Raw genomic sequence first — 14,882 nt, forward strand, 5'->3', positions numbered from 1 at the left:
GAGAAATGTGGTTGGTAGGTTGAGGTATGATAGATGAGAGGGGACGTTTGATGTTGTGTTGTCTAGGATTTTACCCTGAAAACCAGCCTTGTATCGACTGACCATGAAGAGTACCAACGTGGCTTCTAAATCCAAGCACCACCAAAAGTCAACATCTTGCACGAGACGATCTTGTTGCAACGATTGCTAGGCTTGACCACAACGAAAAGAATCCTCACACCCTCCCTAGGCCTTTACGTGCGATATATCCAAGAAGTCTTTTGGTTTGATCTTCGGAGATCACTTAGATTCCTATCTTGCACAGGTAGGATACTTTGGAAGTATACCAAGAAGCCTTCGTGTATACAAACCATACAGCTAGTATGGGGGTATTGCTTGTATTTGTTGACAATAGAAGCATCAGTACACTTTAGCATGATGACATGACCGGAACTTTGGGTTATGTCGTTAGCTATAGGGCCTAGACATTAACTATTTCCCGAGGAGGCGAGATCGAGAGCGATTGGATCGAACATTCATCTGGCAAACCATCGATCTTGGTCCGCTCTTTTAAACAAACGTACCTAAGGATACGACTCGTTCGAAGCACCCTACAGGTCCATATTTGATTGTAGTACGATCTTCTTTAAGCGACGCAGGCAGGACAAAAACCTGGCCGGGTCATCGACTCGAACGTTTTACGAGGACTCTCAGTGAACAGAACAGCATGTTCTAAAAACATAATGCATTTCTGTGCTAATTTTAAAATTAACATAGGTGTATGCGATGAGATCAGAACATGCCTGCTCTAAGTAAACTACGAATATGATCCTTCTGATGCGTGAAGAAGATTCCTAGAATCATCATGCATCACCATAAGTAGTGCAGGGTGGCAAAGATCTAGGATGTCCTCGAAGACAAATCGATCGAGAATGATACCTAGACTACTAGAAATCTTTGATTGGTGACAGCAGTGTGTCTCGCATGCATTTAGCAGATCCGTTACATCAAATCTACCATCCTGTTCTAGTTTTTCGTCGGTCTAGCCACGTAGAGCATAAAACGACAATGCTAGCGGCGAGTAGCTCCAAAGTATAGATGCTATCAATGGCTCTAGACCATTATATGTCTGGCATGGTAGGATCTTCAAGTATCAAAACATCGAAATCGAATTTCCAGGATAGCATTTCTAAGTTCAGGGTATCTGGATGTATGTATTAAGTGACTTTCGATCTTTTTTTTGTGAATCGTGAAAATCAATCTGAGGATCTGGCAGCAACTGTTCCTCTTAATCTGGACCGCTGCTCATTCATAAAAGTAACCTGCTGATCATAGTAGCCTGGATTATCTCGCTACTAGTACCGGCATCACGACCAGATTTTTCACATCATCAAAGCGAGCAATTAGTGATGTTCGGACGTGAAAGACTGGGACTGCTACAAACGAGTGATGCAAAACTTATCGAAACCAAATCGATGTGTTGTAGCCATGGCAGACTAGTGATCCAGTCCCAGTGACCCGGTCCCGATGTTTGCGTCTGCAGCGTACACCCAGAAGTTGTGTAGCTGAAGGTCGCCACTGGTGGAAGCTCAGAGCACTTAGCCCTTGCTTTCGCTGTGACGATCAACACATCTAGAACACATGCTTGTTGCTGAACCATTTTCGTATGAATGGGACCCACTTGATGGGCATGCCAAACTATCAGAAGCATGGTTGCCGGGCAAATCATCGGCAACAAGTGCTTGGATGCAAGAGTCCAGAGCACTCTCAAAGGCTGTTTGTACATCGGTCTCTCGTCTATTGTCCCACATGGCAAGGTTACGATGAGATCACTCAACCTTACCCAAGATCTGAAGCACCAGCGGAATAATGCGTTGAGGGTAAGTGCCGTTTGTCTTGCATACATTTCTCATCGTCGAAACTTACCTGACTTGTTGTACAAAGGCTCTCATCAAAAGAGTGATAATATTGATGAAGCTCAAGCAATACGTGCGAGCAAGACCTTTGGCGTGTGTGTATCCACACACCTTGACTGACAGAAACGGCTGTGTAGATCGTAGTAGGGCTCATCCAAATTGTCATCAATCGCGAGACTACTGCATGCGCCAGGTCACGGGCCTGCAGTTCTGATGCATTGCAATGCTATTGGATGCCAGAGACCCTTCTCGGCACGGTCACTTACGCAACAGACTCATGGACTCAATAGGGGTGAAGGTCTCCGTTCGACCATTTGCTGAGTGGCTGGCGATCACTGCAGTACCCGGGCTGAGCACCGAACCATTGACAAGGAACGAAGATGCTGTCGGCTTCGCATGCCGTGAATGAGCTAAGATTCCGGGCGGATGCAGGATAGCTCCGATAGCCTTACTCTCCAAGCAAGCAGAAGTGCAATATCAATCATGTCGACACAGATGTGCTATCACCAATGTCTAGCCTGCGCGCAGGAGGCAAGTTGACCTCAAGCCATCCGAGATGCAGCGACGAAGACAGTTGCCGAGACAGGCATTAGAGGTACTCGGAAGGACTTATGATCGCAATGTGATGTGGACGTCTTCCCGGACGAATGCTTGCACGATCGATGGTGATTTTCTGGAAGAGGTTCAAAAAGCGAACCATTCCGCATTGGGACAGCTTGTAGGGCAGCGAGCAGAATCTGTGAGAGGCAACGGTCGACCCGGGACTTGTGGGACGACAGCCGAGTTTACGTGAGGCAGTCGAGACCGTTGAGCGTCATCCAGGAACCGGCAGTCGCCAGGGATAAGAAATCGCACAGCTTGATTCCTAAATGGGCTATTTGAAGTTGGGGCAGAGAAGTCAGACGGGTTGCGATGATTGCTAGGAAAGATCGAGAGGTCAAGTAGGGCTGCGAAGTTTAAACAATCTGGTCTGTGCTGTCCGGCAGCTGGTTAAGCTTTTGCCGCGACTGTCAACCCTGGCCTTGGGTCAGAAATCGAAGCATTTCAACCTTCCAACATGAGTCGATCGTGCTTCCATAGGCGCTTCCACACGGGTTGTACCTGGTCACTCTCGTCATAACCGTTTGTCTACCATAGGGCACAAGCTCCTGGCCGATAGAGCGGCAGCTCAGCGGGAGCGGAACGAGCGACATGTGCTTGTCTGTGATCGAGCTTGGTGATATCTATACAAATTTTAGTTGGCCTCGACCATGTGTCAAACAGTATAAGTATTCGTAGATATCTGCCCCAAGTACAGAATCTCTCATCACATATCATCAGCTTCTTCAGCTTCTACCCTCGTTTTCATTCTTTCGCTTCACCAAATCCGCAACAATGCGTGCCTCAGCTGCTATTGCTGCTGCTATCTTGGCTGGCTCTGCCACTGCTGCCCCTACCCCTAGCCTTTTGAGCAGCATTCTTGGTCTGCTCACCAACGACTTGAACTCGCTTCTCAACTCTCTTGGAATCAAGCTGCAGACCAATGCCAACATCCACGGTGCCACCGTTCCATTCGTCGACCAGTGTCCCTTCAGCATCAACACCTCGGTCAGCCTTTCCAACACCCGCTTCAGTCACGACATCACTTGGCCTCTGGGTGTCAACGGCGGCAACTATGTTGACTGGAAGACTTTTAAAGCCAACGGCGCTAACTTGGGCGGTTGGCTCGAGAAAGAGAAGACCCATGATCCTATCTGGTGGTCTTCGGTCGGTGGTGACAGTGCACCTGATGAGTGGACCCTCTGTGAGACCCTTGGTTCTCAGTGCGGTCCCATTCTTGAGGCTCGCTACCAGAGCTTCTTGAACACAACCACCATCGATCAGCTCGCCAGCGTCGGTGTCAACCTTTTGCGTATTCCCACCACCTACGCCGCTTGGGTTAAGGTCCCTGGCTCCCAGTTGTACTCTGGTAACCAGCAGAAGTGGCTCAAGGCCATCACCGACTATGCTGTCCTGAAGTACAACATGCACATCATCATCGGACTCCACTCCCTCCCCGGCGGTGTTAACAACCTTGATATCGGCGAGGCTCTCTTCCACGATGCCTGGTTCTACAATGCTACCAACCTTGACTACAGTTTCCAGGCTATTGACGGTGTCCTCAACTTCATCAAGAGCTCTGGCTACCAGAACGCTTTCACCATTGCTCCTATCAACGAGGCCTCCGATAACCTGGCTGGCTTTGGTAGCGCTGCTGGTCTTTCTACAAACGCCACTAACTGGATCAACACCTACGTCGATGGTGTCCTCAAGAAGATCGCTGCTGTTGACAAGCGTATTCCCCTCCAGCTCCAAGATTGCTTCAAGGGAGCTTCCTACTGGGCACCTTTCTACGATGCTGGCACCAACATCGTCTTCGATTCGCACGTCTACTACTTCGCTGCTGCCGGTACCTACGCCAACTACGTCAACCCTGCCGTTTGTGGTCAAGCCCAGTACATTGCAGAGGAGACCAAGTTCCCTGTATTCATCGGCGAATGGTCGTTGCAAGCCATGTACAACAACACTTTGAACGTTACTACTCGCAAGACTTTGTTTGACACTCAGCGTTATGCCTGGCAGAAGTATGTGGCTGGTGGTTCGTTCTGGACCGCTGTTTCCTACTCCACTGCAGCTGTTGACGGCGAGGGAACCCAGAGAGATTACTGGTCTTACATTGATCTCATCAACCAGGGTGTCATCACCAAGCAGACCAACGCTTCTTACTGTTAAGCGGTGATGGGACGAAGAAATGTGAGACCAAGGAGACCAGATGTTTGAGCAGCGGTATCAAGAGATAACAGAAGGATATTGTCGAAAAGGATAACAGTACAAGTTCCAAGGATAGATAGCGTTGAAATCTAGGGGTGTTTGAAGCATTCATTGTATATACCTTTTGAAGCCTGGGCAAAGCCCATTTTATATAACTCAGCCCTCAAAATTTTGGAAGCCGTAGAGACTTGATCCATTGAATCATGAAAAGCATGCGATCCTGAACAACCAGGATGTTATGTTCGATGTTTACGAACACAATGACGAGCAAATATATACTGTCTCGTATTCTTAGCTTGCACATACGGCCACAGTCAGCTGAAAACTGGGCATCCCGTCCGCTCTGCCATACATAAGCAGTTGAACGGCAGATTAGTACTACGGTGGGTGACCACGTGGGAATCCCTGCTGCTTTATGTTTTATATTCCAAGGTTCCTTTTTTGTTTTCGTTGGTTCATCTCATCCGCTCCAAAACGTGTGTCTTGATGCTCTCTCGAAGATTACGTAGTAAGCTTTTGTCACTCTTTGACGACCTGTAGGCGACAATAAATTCAATTTTAGAGCGTGAGCACCCACAAGTCATCAACTAAGGATGACAGACACACAACAGGAAGAAAGCAATAATGGACTTTGAGCGAACGTACTCAAAGTGTAATGATCACAAAAGACGAAAATTGGTTTGATAGAAAGAAATTCATGTCCAACGTGCACCCATAACTTCATCCCCTGGCCCACATCACTTTCGCTACAATTCGAAGATACGATTTGTCAAGTCTCATCGCAGGTCAAAATGTCACACCAGCATCAGATCTTCGAGCAAAGAATAGTTCAGGCTTTGCTGTGTTGAACAGGGCAGTCACAAATTCTCAAGAAGAGGACAGGTGCTCTCGCGCGACTTTTGGTCGGATATAACTCTCTAACATCCAGCGTAGATAGCTGTGGGAACACAGACGTTAGCACATGATTACAAAGCAATCGTAAGGTAATCAAAGTTCGACGCATGTTGGCCAAAACGACGAAGGAAACTCACCGTTGGCGTAAAGAGCGTAAGAGTCAGCGTTGAGGACTGCATCATAGCTCGAGAGACTGGTGGCAGCGCTGTAGCCATAACCGTTGTCCTCAGTACCGGGGCTGTAGACGCCAGGAGCGTGGGTCTCCTCGTGCAAAACGGTGGTGGCCTGGTCCTGAGCGTGGCACCGACCGCTCAGTCCAGGGAGATCGCTGAAAAAGAGGGGACAGTAGGCAATGTAGTTGTTCGATGGGAGGGTGTAAGCGAGCACACCAGATGAGCAACCGCCGTAAATATCAGTGCCTATCCAAACGAGGTGATCAGTCGAAAGACCCTTTCACGATTAAAGCGTGAGAATCAAAGACTTGTCACTTACAGTAAGTGCGAGTTCTGCCGCTGGAAGTTGAGCCACAATCGGCAGCGACGGCTCTCAAGCGTGCAGCAACAGTGCTGCGGACGCTCGACGAAGTCGTCTTGAAGTACTCCTGGAACTTGCTAGCGGAGCCGGAGGTGGCAGCAGAGGCAGCAGTGGTTGCCAATCTCTGGCAGTTGCTGAGAGCAGTGCGTACAGCGCTCAGACGAGAGCCACTGCAGTCGCTCTGAATGGTGGTGCGCTTCGAGAGCTTGCTGACAGCACTCTCAATCTTGGCTGTCTCAGCAGCGTCGACGTCAACAGAGAGCTTGTTGCTGGAGAAAGCAAGGGCACTTCCAGTCAAAGCAGTGGAGTTGAGCTGAGCGTAGGGGATAGCTCCAGCAGCAAGGACGTCGTACTTTCCGCTGGAGGAGAGCTCGTACAACTCGGCGAGTTCAACCTCAACCTCAATGGATTGACCAGCCATGATAGGCTTGAAGACATCCTCGCTGAGCTGAGTGTAAGCAAGGCGTTGCATGATACCGGTGAAAGGAGCCTTGGTTTCTGAGTCATGTCATCAGTCTTTGCGTTATCTGGTCGATCACGCTGAAGGACGACTTACCGGCTGTGGAAACATGGAACTTGTCAACTGGGGCCTCAGTATCGAGGAAAGTACCCTTGTAGAAGAGGTTGTAACTGGCATCGCCATTGTTGGTGACAACGGCCTTGACCTTGGAGTTTCCGAGAGAAGTAAGCTTGACATCAAGAGGGGTATCTCTAGCCTCGAGGCCGACTGCAGCGCAGTTGGCTGTAGCAGCCAATGCAAGGAGTTGGGATAGAGTGATCTTCATGGTTCAATGTAGGAGTCTGAACGAGTGCAATGAGAACGAAGGTGGAAGTGATGTTGTGATGAGACCTTTTGTGAGAGGAACACACACATATTTATATCTTTGCATGCTTGAACAAGAGATGTTGGCGAATATATCGACCTTCCTAAAGTTCACAGCCTAGTAACTACCATAGGCGACCTCCTTCGTACATGTTGTGATTGTGGTAGATTAGAAAAGTTCACATCATTGGCTACATGAGCATATCAAGAAACAACCGATACTGCTCGGACACGATATAGACATGTAGTCTAGTGGGCATGTAGTTCCAGAAACACCGATTAGCGGTGGGACCTGCATGGCCGCGTGAGGGGGAGGGGGGTTACTGCATAATGTTCGGGTCTCATCTGTAGATCTTTAGATAGTCCAGTGTAAGTATGTGTTTTGGAGACCTTGTCTTGCTAGTGAGTTGGTCATTACATCTGCTAGGTGGCTTGGCGGTCTATAGCATCGCTTCCAGGTCCAAACTTGTGTACAGCGATTGGCTGGCTCCCTTGGTCCTGGGATACAGGAGCATTAGCCTCGCTTGCCGCGTGCTTGAATGCACTTGAGTCAAAGCTTAAGCCAGAGGTTGCTTATTGCCATTCACATGGTTCAGGGCCAGAAGCCAGTTCCATACTGTTTCAGCCAATGTTCAGGGAATGCATACAATCAAATCTTCTGACTTGTCGAAGACTGCATCCTTGTACCAGCGACCAACGAGTCGGAACAGGGGTGTTGATTGTCTATGGCTTCCATATAGAAGTGCGCTGAGATCATTGCTCATCTTGGCGAACGGTGTCTTTGTCGGCACTTCAATAGACGTCCAGCTCAAAGGTATAGCTCGCAGCGCTATTCAGTGCAGTCAAAATTGGCGAGCTCTTGAGACCGAGGTTGTTTTCATCCCGAGGCCATTGCAGCCCAAATCTCCTAATCTCTATCGCTGTGCGAGAGGCTGGGTTCTGAAAAGCACCACTTAGAACGCAGTCGATCGGTCCTAGGCATGGAGTCGAGTTCGCGAGTTCGAAGTAGTTGCTTGGCCAAGAGTGCTGGACGTCCTTGGTAGACGCACGCTAAATCTTTTTGTCTATAGACCGCTTGGCAGTCTGGGCATACTTCGCTTCGTGTCTCGTGTTAAATACTATTGACGACGATCGAAACTCGACCTTCCAATTCGGATCTCTTATATTAGGCGAAGAGCGAGAGATGATGCATCTTCTTTATCGCCCCGGATCGAGGCGACCTTCCACTTCTGCTTGCCCGCGTCTCAACACCTTGGCGGCCAGAGGACAGCTCACATGATATAGGTTTCATCGACTGACAGCTTTTGCTTTGCCACATCTCTATGGCACTTCGAACAATCATTGTGTCTTTGCTTTGCTTCCTTGCCGTCGTCGCCGTCTACAACTCTGGCGTTCTGACCTCATCCAACATGTCTTCGTCCTCACATGAGGCAGGCTCGACTCGGGACTTGAAGGTTCTACTGTCGTCTGGCTCATCTCCATCTACTCTCAAAGTGACTGTCGAGAACAAGAGTCGATCACACACCTATTCATTATTCGCCTGGGACACACCTCTTGACGAACAAGCTCTGAACATTGGAGCTCTGACGCTTGAGGATGCCAGGACCGGAGAGGCCATACCAGGCCCCCAATTGAAGGTCAACAGGAAACTCCCTCCTCCTCGTGATGCAGTAGTGGAGGTTTCTCCTCAATCTGCTGTCAGCAGGGAGATCAATTTGTCTTTTCCATGGCTTCCGAAGGATGGCAAGGTCTATCGTGTCCAGGTACAGGGACAATGGAAGGCTGTGTGGGCGAAGCTAGCCGCTCAGGTCACGGATGAAGAACTCTCAAAAATGAGTGGTGACAGTCACCTGCTCGAAGAGAACATTCGTAGTGAGAGTACGGAGTTACGGCTTGGTGAAGCAAGCACATCCTGACGAACGAGTCGTGAGGAGTTATTTTTGCTGTGGACAACACTGAGGAACCCAGATGCTATCATATGCAGATGACAGAAAACCACAAGAAGTTACATATCCTATGTAACTTGGTCTCTATTCAAGGAATGTGTAGAAAGCTCGGATCTACAGCCACGTACAGCATCGTCTGGTGCGGGAAGAGAATGCGACCATGATTTGTCGGAGATGTAGATATCTACCATTCTAATCTATCGTCGCAGACAAGATCAACATCATACCGTTCATCCGCCTTCCACACTTTTGACCCGTCATTGGTCTCTGCTACGATGCTTCTTAGCTCTGAGATCATGCGTCCAGGACCGCTGGCATACACAGTCGTCCTACCACAAATTGTCTCTTCAATGAAGTCCTTGACGAGAACACTCAGGTCGGGATGTCTGTGGAGAGGCTGATCTCTTGGATCAGACGCTGGGATTGCGGTCTTCTGGATTGCGAATGAATCAGAGGGCGGACCACAACAAGGGTATGCCGCCGAAGTCGAAGCAGCAGATGACGAGTCGGGTGTCTGATCGGACGCAAATTTGACAATAGGTTCAGAGACTGACTTGAAGTCTTGTGTGTAATCGACTTTCTCGGAAATGTTAGTTTGGCCTTCGGCTTCTCGTGTAACGTATATACGGATGGTCAGGTCGATTGACTTGGCAAGCTGTCTGACGCGATCAAGTTCTGGCTGCACCCATGCGATATCTGCCTTCTGGCGAATTGCCCAGATAAGTGTGACTTTCCTCTTCACAGAGCGAGGTTGCTGTGCAAGGCCAAGGATGACGGGGAGTACGTATGTGATGCCTGTACCTCCAGCAATGCAGAGTATGTTAACATCCTGTGTGAGGTGCGTGGTAATCGCCTCGCCATAAGGCCCAGTCAAAATGACAGAGGTCAGAGGAGTCACTCCGCCAGCCTGCTGCAACTTCTTGGCCGCCAGCTGAGCAACCTTCTTCGTCTCGCCGCTCTTAGCACGGAAAATGTAAGAGTGCTGCACACCACAGTTCAGATCATCGTGGATGGGAAGGCTGAGGGGAGTGAAAGGATGTGATTGCCAAACACTGCTTTCTGGAAAGCAGAGGTAGAAGTGTTGGCCGATAGCCCATGCATCGTGCGGGTGTACAAAATCAAGACGAACGACGTCGCCATTGGGGTCAGAGAAGAGGGTAGTTGAAGCCTTAGCAGGACCGAAGGCCACCTCACCCCCTGGTAGAACGGTGTAGTGCAAAATGGCAGTACGTACAAGACGAGCGCCACGGTCGAGAAACCATACGATCAGCGCAGGAATAAGATAGCAAGACAATTTGTCCCAGTGGCCAATGCATGCACCGATGTATACCATAGCCAAGATGTAGTGAGACTTGCGGAAGAACTCGTAACCAGTCAGACGAATGGCCCAAGGTGTGCTAAGAGCGAAGAGAAGAAACAACAGGATCATAGCGATACAGCCCCAGATCATGTAGAGTTGTTTGATCCATGCATGACCGACTGTAGGCTGGGGTTGATAAAGTCTTGCCTCAATGACACACCACCCAATTGTGTGAAGAGACGACTGCACAACAATGATGTATCCCAGCCATCGGTGCAAGAAGTTGAAGCTCTGGTATGGCAGCCCGGTAAGAAGCGAGAGGATCGACTCGCGGCTCGAGAGAAGGATCGACAAGGGCGTCAAGGCATATGCGAGTATGCCAATCCGGTCTGCCCAAGGACCAAGACTGGTGCGAGTGCTGTAGACACCAGGCATCTTCTTCACAGGGGTAACCCATTTGCCATAGAGGATCCCCACGAATGACCAGACGGCGAGGTATCCCGTGAGTATTAGCAAGATAAGCACTTGCAATCGTGTAGTACGTCCGAAGATCGGTCGTGCGAAGTCGGGAAGGAGATAGCGGCGAGCGTGTGATGAAACAGCACGTTGAAGTCGTTCAATGCCACCTCGTGACGGAGATGCTCGCGTAGGTACGAGAACTTCTTCATCTGCACGCCGTGATGGGAACAAGCGACGACCCATTGTCCAAATGAACAAAATGCCAGTAACAGTCGCCCAGAAAATGCCAGAGTATAGCATACCCAAGTCGTGAGAATGATAGACGACATCAAGGTATTTGCAAGATCCAGGGTCGTTGGTGCATGGGACTACACGGCTAGCATAACCCCAGTGAGGTTCTAGCGAACTAGCATCTGTGAAGTTCTGGATGTGTGACATTGCTGCAGAACTCCGAAGAGACAGGGAAAAGTCGACAGAAGAGAAGAAGAAGTATACTCGGTGAACTACAATGACACAACGTGGATTGAGTTGACATTAAGTACCACAACGAACCACGTTTATTGTCCGATCATGGTTCAACGCCATGAACTCCCACCTGGTCGAAGCATGTAATAGCATGGTGCCAAGGGATAGAGTCAGCAGAGCCCAAAGGCATCTAGTCCGTCGTTGAGCACGAGATTGAGCAAGTATTCGGCTTGGCACGGAATACGATTGCAGCACTGAAACGCGAGCATGGTACGAACTTCTAGTAAATCACCATAACACGTCGAGACCAAGTACTGAACTGAACGAATGCAGCAGTCCAGACGAGGTGATGTTTGCCAAAGTGGAGTCTTGCCAAGGTTTCGGCTTGACGAAGAAGCCCCCTCGGTCCCTTCAGCCAATCATGTTGGTCGGTGGCTTGAATGCTCCTCTGATAGTGCATCGGAGTTGAGCAAGTTTGAGGTGGCTGCACGTTTGATTCCCGACTGCCATGGCCAAAACATGAGAAAGGCGTTGAGTGTTTGCCGAATTGAAATAGGCCTCGAGGGAAACACATGGCATCCAGCACTTACTAGTTATCTTCTGATTCTTCTGATATTGGCCATCGAAAATCAAGTCTTCCTTTACTGTTAATCTAAGAGAACCTCGAAGCATTACAGATGTCACATTCAATGTCTCACTCGATGTCTATGGGCGGTGGCAGTTCGTCAGCTTGCAAGATCTCAGTAAGATACACAACTTCGAACATACCTGACATATCGTCTAACAAAAGACAGATGCTCTGGAATTGGTACACGATAGATGCATGTTTTCTCGCATCTTCCTGGCACATCAAGACCCATGGAATGTTCGCTGCCTCGTGTATCGGAGTAGCACTCCTAGTGGTGTGTCTCGAATTTCTACGACGCCTCGGCAAAGAATATGATACCTACCTTCTGCGCCAGTTCCATCGAAGAGCCGCAAGCCTCCAATATCAACCTAAAGTGTCATTTGCGGCTCCAAAGTTCGATGATCAGCGTATGCCTGGTGGCTGTGGTCCAGACGCTTCCTGCGCTCCTCCTCTTCCCGAGCAGAGGTTCATCACTTTTCGTGCTACTCCTGCCCAGCAGATTGCAAGAGGTATCATTCATGCTGCGACTTTTGGCGTGGGATACATCATCATGTTGTTGGCCATGTACTTCAATGGCTACATCATCATCTCGATTATCCTGGGTGCGTTCTTGGGCAAAGTCGTATGTGATTGGATGGTTGTGAGACTACCGTTGGTCAGAGGAGAGCAGGCTTATGACGAGTCCCAAGACGAGGCACCTGTAAGCTCGGAACCCACTGTGTGTTGTGGTTAGTTTGGTTTTGGGTTGTGTCAGCGCAAGACTCGTGTTCAAGACAGTACAGGAATGAACTGCAAACCCCAAGTTATGACAAGTCTGCAATCTTTTTGTTCAGATTTTCTGGTCTTCTTCTGTTCAATAAAACAATGCCGCATCGTCTTGAGCTTACTGTGCCACCTCAGTCAACTTGACCCACAATTGAGGTCTGAACCACAGAGTGTGGACCTCAAGTCTCTTCTCCCAATTTTCGCTTCTTGCGTCCAGCTCCATATCGAAGTTGAACAATACCTTTGCGAATACCAAGCGAAGCTCTGCCCATGCCAGGTTCTTGCCCAAGCAGCTGATAGTTGTAATTAGTGTGACTGTTCTAAAGCGAACGAAAGTGGGAAATTGTACTCACTTTCTGGGTCCGAAGGAGAAAGGTTGCACAATTGCGAGGTTGTCGTCAGCATATTCTTCTGGTCGGCTGGGGAGCCAGCGTTCGGGGACAAATTGTGTCGGATTGGCGAAGTTGAGCTTAGAGCGGTTGGCGACATATTGGTTAACGGAGATTGATGCCTGGTGTATATGTCAGTGAGAAATCACAATCAAGCCCTTGATGAGAGATGACATACATTGCCCTTGCCTGAGAAATGTACACCAGCAACGTCTCCGCCACTCTCAGGCACCTTGCGCAAGAATCCTGCAGGTACGGGAGGATAGCAGCGGAAAATTTCCTGGATGCAGGCATTTAGATATTCAAGACGAACAACCGAGTCGACGGTGATCTCATCGTTGCTCTTGAAGTGGCTTCTGATCTCTTGCTTGAGTTTGTCCATAACGGTTGGGTTGTTGAGTAGAAGGTAGCTGCCGATGGATAGTGTAGTCGCGGTTGTCTCAGTACCGGCTGCCATGAACAAGACAAGGTTGCTTTGCACCTCACCGTCACGCAGACCCTCGCCTTTCTTGCCGCCATTCTGAATGGATGTTACAAAGTCTGGTCGTTGTGTCTCCGAAGCGAGTCTATCATCGGTCTTTTGCGCAATCCAATGGAAAAGTTCAGCACGCTTGACGAGTGCCGCTTTGTCAACGATCAAGGAGCCTAGCTTTTTGACGAAGGGGAAGTAGTACATGACATAAAAGTACTTTACGGCTTTGACACTTGACAGGATGTACGGGATCCAGACGTGTTGCTTGGAATTGGCGAGAGATCCAAAGGGATGACCGAAGCTCAAGTCTGTAATCACATCGAATGTGAAGCCATTGTACCAGTTGCAAAGGTCGATGTTGCCATTAGAGTCCCACCCTTCGCCGCCTGAAGCGTAATCTGGGTTACATTTCGAGATGTCACGGAATCTTGAAACCAGTAGATCAACATAGGATTGAAGCAAGCCTTCTTGTTCTCGGAGGGCCTTGTCGGAAAAGGCGTGACTGATAACACGGCGTTGACGACCGTGGTTCTCTGCTTCAGCGTTGATGAGGTGCGGGACGCCGAGTGGTGGTGCCGAATACCAGGCAGGGTCTTTCTCGAAAGATGCTGTTCCCCTCTGCTTACCAGTGCGGAAACCGTAAATCTCTTGCCATGGTTTTTCCTTGCCCGAGATGACAGAAACCTTGATCATGAGTTAGCTGTGTAAGCAGAGATATCTTGATAAGCACTTACCTCATTTGGAGTGTAGCGAACCATTGGACCATACTTCTCATGCAGCTCTTGCAGCCATGGCAAGACAGTGCCGTTCAAGTTCTGACGTATGTATGGAATGCGAGTGGCAGCGAGATACCAAGGACCAGGAATTTTGCTCAGAGGGCCGAAAAAGACAGAGTAGACCACACTGAGGAGGTGGTATACAAGGTACTGAAGGTTGTCAATCATAGTTTTCTTCAGCGAGCAAGATGACTGAGACTTACTAAGGCAGCAAAGCTGCTGGCAATCACCAGAGTATGGTTGGAAGACTTCGCAAGGGTATCCATGGCGTCCGTGTCAAAGGCCGATGTCCTTTGCGAGATTCGGACTGGCAGACCGTGTGAAGATGGAAGCGCTGAGCAAGAGGATCCAGCTGTGTTTTTATATTGATGGCCATAGAGCACCGCACTTTAGTGCCGCGTGCCGTCTGTCAAGAAACTAATGCTGGCAATTCACGCAGTACGTGGTATTGCGGGTCGCACGGGTGTCACCTTATCTCCTACATGGTCCACACTTGCAAGGAGTATCCGTGGAGATGGATCTGAGACCGCATGGTCGTGCGCTCGGTGCAGCGCTATAGCGATAGCAGACTGCGAGGTTACGCACGCAAGCTCATGAGGAGTCCTAGGCGAGTCGCTCTTGCCAATGGTAAACGGTCTTGACGTGAAGAGGTGGGGTGTTGGCTGCCGTGACAGGTCGTCTTGCAACTGGTGCGTCCTGCAACGCCAATGTTTCGTGTCCATGCTTAGACGTTCGTGCATGCCGTT

General features: G+C 49.4%; 8 protein-coding genes across 8 annotated transcripts; 3 read left to right on the forward strand and 5 right to left on the reverse strand.

The window, feature by feature from the left end:
- Positions 1-3,269: 3,269 nt before the first annotated feature.
- Positions 3,270-4,646, forward strand: M437DRAFT_84248 (glycoside hydrolase; the record flags this gene model as incomplete). Its single annotated transcript, XM_041028073.1, has 1 exon — positions 3,270-4,646. The coding sequence occupies one exon, from the start codon at positions 3,270-3,272 to the stop codon at positions 4,644-4,646; it is 1,377 nt and encodes a 458-aa protein (XP_040880241.1).
- A 202-nt stretch (positions 4,647-4,848) lies between these two features.
- On the reverse strand, positions 4,849-5,106 carry M437DRAFT_48178 (uncharacterized protein; the record flags this gene model as incomplete). Its single annotated transcript, XM_041021607.1, has 1 exon — positions 4,849-5,106. A coding segment is annotated over one exon (258 nt), but the record flags the coding sequence as incomplete, so codon positions are not given.
- A 496-nt stretch (positions 5,107-5,602) lies between these two features.
- M437DRAFT_65813 (neutral protease 2-like protein) lies at positions 5,603-6,898 on the reverse strand (the record flags this gene model as incomplete). The annotated part of the gene is made up of 4 exons (XM_041024640.1): positions 5,603-5,622; positions 5,717-5,998; positions 6,072-6,611; positions 6,670-6,898. 4 exons carry the CDS (start codon positions 6,896-6,898, stop codon positions 5,603-5,605), a joined length of 1,071 nt encoding a protein of 356 aa, XP_040880243.1.
- Positions 6,899-8,258: 1,360 nt separating this feature from the next.
- M437DRAFT_47584 (uncharacterized protein) lies at positions 8,259-8,852 on the forward strand (the record flags this gene model as incomplete). The annotated part of the gene is made up of 1 exon (XM_041021480.1): positions 8,259-8,852. One exon carries the CDS (start codon positions 8,259-8,261, stop codon positions 8,850-8,852), a length of 594 nt encoding a protein of 197 aa, XP_040880244.1.
- A 214-nt stretch (positions 8,853-9,066) lies between these two features.
- M437DRAFT_75105 (uncharacterized protein) lies at positions 9,067-11,079 on the reverse strand (the record flags this gene model as incomplete). Its single annotated transcript, XM_041026356.1, has 1 exon — positions 9,067-11,079. The coding sequence occupies one exon, from the start codon at positions 11,077-11,079 to the stop codon at positions 9,067-9,069; it is 2,013 nt and encodes a 670-aa protein (XP_040880245.1).
- Positions 11,080-11,807: 728 nt separating this feature from the next.
- M437DRAFT_84252 (putative high affinity copper protein) lies at positions 11,808-12,467 on the forward strand (the record flags this gene model as incomplete). Its single annotated transcript, XM_041028074.1, has 2 exons — positions 11,808-11,849; positions 11,901-12,467. 2 exons carry the CDS (start codon positions 11,808-11,810, stop codon positions 12,465-12,467), a joined length of 609 nt encoding a protein of 202 aa, XP_040880246.1.
- Positions 12,468-12,617: 150 nt separating this feature from the next.
- M437DRAFT_48028 (cytochrome P450 monooxygenase) lies at positions 12,618-14,304 on the reverse strand (the record flags this gene model as incomplete). Its single annotated transcript, XM_041021578.1, has 4 exons — positions 12,618-12,792; positions 12,853-13,010; positions 13,067-14,044; positions 14,095-14,304. The coding sequence occupies 4 exons, from the start codon at positions 14,302-14,304 to the stop codon at positions 12,618-12,620; spliced, it is 1,521 nt and encodes a 506-aa protein (XP_040880247.1).
- A 263-nt stretch (positions 14,305-14,567) lies between these two features.
- M437DRAFT_65816 (uncharacterized protein) lies at positions 14,568-14,876 on the reverse strand (the record flags this gene model as incomplete). The annotated part of the gene is made up of 1 exon (XM_041024641.1): positions 14,568-14,876. One exon carries the CDS (start codon positions 14,874-14,876, stop codon positions 14,568-14,570), a length of 309 nt encoding a protein of 102 aa, XP_040880248.1.
- Positions 14,877-14,882: the final 6 nt, after the last annotated feature.

Source organism: Aureobasidium melanogenum, assembly GCF_000721775.1.
Source record: "Aureobasidium melanogenum CBS 110374 unplaced genomic scaffold scaffold_9, whole genome shotgun sequence".
NCBI lineage: Eukaryota > Fungi > Ascomycota > Dothideomycetes > Dothideales > Saccotheciaceae > Aureobasidium > Aureobasidium melanogenum.